The sequence below is a fragment of the Nicotiana sylvestris genome, chromosome 9 (assembly GCF_000393655.2).
Source record: "Nicotiana sylvestris chromosome 9, ASM39365v2, whole genome shotgun sequence".
NCBI lineage: Eukaryota > Viridiplantae > Streptophyta > Magnoliopsida > Solanales > Solanaceae > Nicotiana > Nicotiana sylvestris.
In genome coordinates this window covers 119,277,092-119,283,586 of record NC_091065.1, presented here as the reverse complement: position 1 = coordinate 119,283,586, position 6,495 = coordinate 119,277,092, and the positions used below count along the sequence as shown (strand labels likewise).

At 37.3% G+C, this 6,495-nt stretch overlaps 1 protein-coding gene across 1 annotated transcript; it reads left to right on the top strand.

Annotated features, from left to right (window-relative positions):
- Window positions 1–516: 516 nt before the first annotated feature.
- LOC104218016 (uncharacterized) lies at window positions 517–4,862 on the top strand. Its single transcript, XM_009768411.2, has 7 exons — window positions 517–824; window positions 934–1,034; window positions 2,622–2,690; window positions 2,847–2,905; window positions 3,354–3,414; window positions 3,492–3,545; window positions 4,564–4,862. The coding sequence occupies exons 1-7, from the start codon at window positions 674–676 to the stop codon at window positions 4,840–4,842; spliced, it is 774 nt and encodes a 257-aa protein (XP_009766713.1). The 5' UTR covers window positions 517–673; the 3' UTR covers window positions 4,843–4,862.
- The last annotated feature ends 1,633 nt before the right edge of the window (window positions 4,863–6,495 follow it).

The following is a 6,495-nucleotide window of genomic DNA, read 5'->3' as shown; positions in this document are numbered from 1 at the left end:
AGCAACTGGGCAGAAGCATATGCCATGTTGTTTGGCATCAATTGGTGCATACAGAAGGGAATACCCCTTATCATTGGCGAGACAGACTCCCTCCTTATTCATAATTGCATCGTCGGAATTTGGGATACACCGTGGAGAATTGCAAAAAGGATTAATAAACTCAAAATACTGGTGTATATCTATCATATTGTCACTCGTGCTTTAGAGAAGCAAATAAAGGTGCGGATAAAATGGCTGCTCTATGCCACATAAATGAAGAGGCGTGTATATACACTAACTTTGACTCCCTACCACGTCAAGTTAGAGGTCTTCTCAATGCTGACAGATGGAAGATGCCTACCTTTCGAGTCAAGAGGAATAAACCGAGCGAGCTAATATATGAGCCTCCTTGAATGCATGCCTTTGTTGTTTTGATTTAAAGAAGTAGTGTTTACTGAATTAGCCGCAAACTTAAGACATATTTCTCAATCCTTGTAATGAAGGAATGGATATACCCTCCTGTGGCAATAAATTTTTGATTTCCGGAAAAAAAAAAAACAACAAATAAATGCACTCTATACAAAAGACAAAAAAGAAAAAGAAAAAGAAAAGAAAGAGAAAACCAGTGCAGAAAAGTGCTTAGCTTAGATGATAATGGTGAGATAGCGGAGAATGACATTGGGAGTCAGCCGGAATGGACCGAGCTGCTCTAAAAACCCTTAACGCCGTAGCTTCACCTCTCCATTTCAGGGCAAAAGCTTCACTATGCCGTCCATTTTTATTGCACAATCTCCATTTCCCTCTCTTATCTTCATCTTCACGTTTATCTCCACTTCGTTCTCTATGTACGTCTATTAATCAAACGTCTTCTAAATTTTTGCTTCGTGTTTATCTTCAATATTGGTATATTGAAACCCCAAATAGTTTTCTTGAAGCTGGGTTTATCTGTTGCAGGTGTAAGAAGTGACGCTATAGCTATGCCTAATGGAGCCGGCGAGACAGCAGTTGAAAAAGCTCAGAATAAACTTCTGCAAGTTGTGTTAGTCTCTCCCCAGGTACTGAACAAATATTATCCACTTTTTTGTCTTCCTACGCTAGCGTAGCTTTGGACATACAATTAGTTAGTTTTAGGAATATCTTGTGAAAAATAACGAGAAAAGCACCCAGGGCTTAGTTCAAGTGGCAAAGGTTGAGGGGTTTCGGACTTAGGTCATAGGTTCGAGCCCTGCGCCCCTGCACTATACGAACTGAGCCTGGTAGTTAAGTGGAGAAGATAGAGGGGTTCCATTATCCCGAGTTTTGAAGGCTGCGGTTGGTCCTAAGGGTCGGTCTCAGATGGATTTCTCGGTCATAATAAAAACAAGAAAAATCAGAGGAATGTGTTATAAACAAGGAGGCTAGTAGTAGTAGGTATTAAGTGGGATCTTACACTTTCTTTTCATAACCTATAAAACGGTTAAGGTTCCTGACAAGCTACTCTTAAGTAGTTGGATATGCTATTGATAGAGTGCTATCTGAACATGAATGAATTGGAATTTGTGAGCTGGAATATTTTCCTGTCTATAAAGGAAGTTCAATATAATTTTTCAATCAAATTACTTAGTTTTGCAATGTGAATTAGGCATTTCTTGATTTCTGGATGGGTTGGAATTCCGCTAAATGCAATCAATTAAGTATCTTGTTTGTACTGGAAGTAACTGTTTTGTGTAATCATAAATCTCAAACACAGTGTTAGTGAGTGTCTCACTATTTGAGCTACAGACACACACTGAGGCCAAAATATTCAGGTGCTGCAACCTTGAGTAACCTAGTTCAGTTTTCTTGAGCTTATTAGTTGGTTGGATGATTTTGCAACACTTAACATGTTAAAGATATAAGGGACTGTAACAGTGTTAATGGTTCTTTTATTTCTTAAGATCTTAACATATGTCAAGATTTTGGAACGATTTGGGTTTGTGCCAACTAAGTTTACAGATCCAATTTTGGTAGGACATGGCATGACCTAATTAAATAAGCTGGTTTGTCTTCCCCAAGTTATTATGCTGTTTTATTGCGAGCTTCTTGACAATGTTTTCCTGTGTGGTAGTTGAACTGGAGAAGGTGACAAAAACAGTTAGGAGTCTGGCAGAAGCGTATGACTGTCCGGTGTCCAAGCATGTTATCCTGACTGAACAACTTTTCAGTTCGTTTAGTCCCTCTGAAGAAACTTTCCTTTTCTTTCCTCTATCTTAACAAATTAAGGAGATTTCTCTTTCTCTTCCCTCTCCCCTGCCCCGCCTCCCATAGCTAATTAAAGTTTTTTTTTTCTAGCTTAAAGAATTTGTAAAAAAAAATTCTTTTGATTAAAAGGTATTGATAGCCGATGCTTTAATACAGTTTGAGATTTGACAGTGTCCATAAGCTTGGTTCAGCAGGAGATGATTTTTATCTGCAATATGTTAGTTTAAAGAAGTTAAATAGGTGAATCATACAATGTTATCAGTCTATGCCATAGGATGTTTATATTTTCTCTTTGATGGTGTACTTATTACTTCATCTTCATAAGCAGGGAAACTAACTATCACATAAACACTAAAACACATATATTTGGATTGCAAAACGACTTAAATGGTTCCATCTCTTCTATTTTTCTGTATGGACAGATACCTGGAAACACTGGAAGCATAGCAAGAACTTGTGCAGCATCAGCTGTTGGACTGCACCTAGTTGAGGTGTCTATGCATATCTCTTAGTTTAAATATCTCTGTACTCTGTAGTATTCTTGCATGGTGACTAGAATAGCTGTTACATTTGACCAGTAAAATCTGCTTGGCTCCTATTACTAGTGACATCAAGACCTGAATTTTTAATTTTCTTTGCTTCTGCAGCCATTAGGATTTCCAATTGATAATTCAAAGTTGAAGCGCGCTGGACTTGATTATTGGCCGTATCCTTTCAGCAGTTCACGAGTTGTGAATTTTTGTAATGTTTTTAATCTAGGAGCGTGTTCCGATGTGATGTACTGATATCTGAAACTCTTCATTATCTTTTTGTGCTTGTTTTCTTAATAACTGTTGTGAAACTGCAGATTATCATCTATAGTCTTTATTTTATTTTATTTTTTGGGATTTTTTTGCCAGCTTCTTGACTTGCCAGATCTTATTACATCTTTACTTGATATAGTTGGAGAGTTATGAATAGCTGCTCAATACCAATAGCTTTTACTCATTGGTTGTCCTGTTTTGCTGCATTCAATCGTTTCTTCATTTAGGCATGTTTTCAAATGTTAGTATTTTAAATGTAAGAGTTGTCTTATCGTGCTTGTATGTGTAGATCTCTATGTTGTATGGTTGGCGATTTTCATAAAGTTTTCAACTGTTAACTCTTTGCAACAGATATGTTGTTGTCAAAGTGCATCGGTCTTGGGATGAATTCCGCGAGTATTTCAGGGGACAGGTCTCTTTTTACCTCATTCATCTAGCTTCAAAACACTCAGATTTTGGACTAAAATCATTCTTTTTCCTTCTCTTCAGGCTGGGGAAAAGAGACTGTTGGCATTTACAAAGAGAGGAACAACTACACATTCAGTAAGTTAAATGCTTTTTATACTCTTATATTTCTGTCAGCTTTTACCCCCGGGAAATTTATTAGCAAAATGAAAATAATCTATTCTGTCTTGACTTGGAAGGAAACATAGAAATGAAATATTTTAGCTGTCACTGTAATTCTATAATGTTACGCTAAATGCTGGTGCTGCAGATTTTCATCTAGTTTATCTGACATAGACCATAAAGTATTTGGGTGCAGGACTTATTTAATTTAGGCCTAGTCGAAATTCTTTTAGATGAGGCCTACAGTTTTTTGATCAACCACTTCTTCCTGTCTTCAATACTTTCCGTCTCTTTCATGTTCGAAGAATTTCAAATGATTTTGAGCATCTCAGCTCAGTTGCTTTCAGCTTTTGTTTTTCCTTACAGTTTTATCTTGTATGCTTCTAATCTTCCTTGGTGACTCCAACAAGTTTGAAACTGAGTCATAGTTGATTGATTGGTGAGCATTTTATCAAGAAGCCAAATGTTGCTTCTGTGTCTGTCTAAAGAAAAAGGAACTATGTTAGCTATTGTGAATCTTTCCATACAAAAAATTGGTAGTCTTTTCTTGTTTTTTCATTTTCGTTGGCTTCTGAGGTTGGAGAAGTAGGAGGTGGGAAGGCACAAAGGAAAATAATTTCTAATAGAACAAACAAGGAATAGTTAGACACCAAAACTTATTTGTTTTCAAATAGATGGACAAAAGGAGCAAACATTATCCTTTCCATTTTGCTTACTGTACTGCAATTGAAAACTGTAATGAACATGGCTAAATTGGAACTCTTCTTGGCCCACAAGTATTTTTATTGACAAGCCTGAGATTTTCCTCTTACATTTCTTACCAAGCCAAGCATTGTTGCTTTTCTCATCTAAGGTTCTCTGTCTAATGAAACACACTATGTTAATTAAGGGTATTCGTGCCGATCCACTCCCTTTCACGATGAAAGCCGGATTAATACAAGCAAATCCTTCCTTATAATGCGAATTTGGTGTAACTCTAGTATCATTGATGCAGGACTTCTCCTACAAAAAGGGTGATTGGCTTGTATTTGGCTCAGAAACTAAAGGATTACCACCTGAAGCCCTGCTTGATTGCAAGAGTGAATCTCTTGGAGGAGGAACTCTACGTATTCCCATGGTTGAAACATATGTTAGGTGCTTGAATTTATCGGTAAGTGTTGGTATTGCTGTATATGAAGCTTCTCGACAAATAAACTATGAACAACTTCAGTGTCCACCTGACACTTGTATGGATATCGAAACATCATTTGTTACTGAAGATATTTATGCTTAACTTCTTTGTTTGCACTTCTACTAATCCTGTTATGTGTCTTACCCAATGAAGCAACAAACGAGAAAGATAAACATATCTAGATCTAGATCCATTGTTGCTAGTTGGGACTCTTTTTTTCAATTTCTCTAATGCAGAACAGTATACTGTATTTAGTTTAACACATTGCTTTGAGTAATCATAAACGAGTTGAGCTGAGCCTAACAAAGAGTAGACTTTCTGTGCTTGTTTTGATTTGTAAAGAGTTAAGAACTATATTTCAGTATTACAAACTATTTTTTTGGGTAATTAATTAACTTTATTACCAATGGAAACATATGTACAGTACACAAAAAAACTGCTTGTTGGACATCATGTCCCAACGGTCAGTCATGGCTCAAAAGAAGCAACAAGTGAAACAAACCAAAGCTACTCAAAAACCAATCTACTGTGTGTAACTATTGAACCCCTCAAGCCACTTTGCAATTTGTATTTTCATGGCACCTCTATAATGGATCTCCTGGATAATGTGCCTAATTAGAATCTCAGTACTTTGGTTTGTGCCCTGAAAAACTCGATAGTTCCTTTCCCTCCAGACATGGTATACTGCAGCAGCTAGCATCACTCTGAAAACTTCAGCTTTAAGACTCCTACCCCTAGCATATAGTGTAGCCCATTGTAGCTCATCCTCCCAGTTCATTGGAGGTCTTCTGATTCCTAACCACATGAGCAGCTTCTTCCATATTGTTGCAGACACCTCACATATGAAAAACAAATGTGATATGCACTCATCACTTGATCACACATAGCACATACTTGGTTTGTAGTCACCCCCCACTTGAACAACGTATCTCTAGTATGGAGCCTCCCGTGTGCAGCCATTCTTAGAGTAAAGATCCATCTAGGTAGACCTATGTTGTTACACACTAGTTTCCTCCATGTCACTTTTTGGAACTCACCTCTTAGCTTAGTAGAGAAATGCTCCATATTCTGCACCTATGTCATCGTGTAAGTTCCAGAGGCGGATCCAGAATTTTAAGTTTATGGGTTCCTATAACAATCTCAAGTTAATGAACATGATAACTTGACCAACGAATTGGGTTCCAAGCTAAATATTTTTATACTTTTAATGAATTTTTTAGTACAAATATAGAGTTTATGCAAAATTTAGTGGGTTCACAGGAACCTGTAAACCTTGCTCTAGATCCGCCCCTGCATGTAACCTGCCTCATCAAAGTATTTGGTGGTCTTCAGTATCTTCTGAACAACCGAAGAAGCCTGCTTAGGCACATCTTCAAAGATGTTCCTGTTCTTCCCATAATAATAGTGAATCCACCTCACCCATAATTTATGTGCCTTCTTACAAAGATTCCATAATAGCTTGCTTATTGCTGCTTTGTTCCAAGTTGTAATATCCAAAATATTAATTCCTCCAGCAACTCTAGGGTAGCATATCCTGTCCCATGCTAGCAATGTAAGATTTTCTTACATTAATTTATTGGTGGCCCAATAGGTTTAAGGCCCATAATTAATATTTAATTAATGATCAAATCTCATCCGTCCGATCGGTTACTTGATGGACGTACCAGATTAAATGTGAACCTCTATAAATTGGTCCTCTCCCCACCCGTTAGGGTTACCGTATTTTATTCTCTCTTCCATCACTAAAGTCGGCAG

Bases quoted from the DNA above. Each gene is read 5' to 3' on its own strand.
- LOC104218016 (XM_009768411.2), top strand. From the start codon at position 674: ATGGACCGAGCTGCTCTAAAAACCCTTAACGCCGTAGCTTCACCTCTC. The intron at 825-933 runs GTACGTCTATTA...TATCTGTTGCAG, and splicing joins ATCTCCACTTCGTTCTCTAT to GTGTAAGAAGTGACGCTATA. The intron at 3,415-3,491 runs GTCTCTTTTTAC...CCTTCTCTTCAG, and splicing joins GCGAGTATTTCAGGGGACAG to GCTGGGGAAAAGAGACTGTT.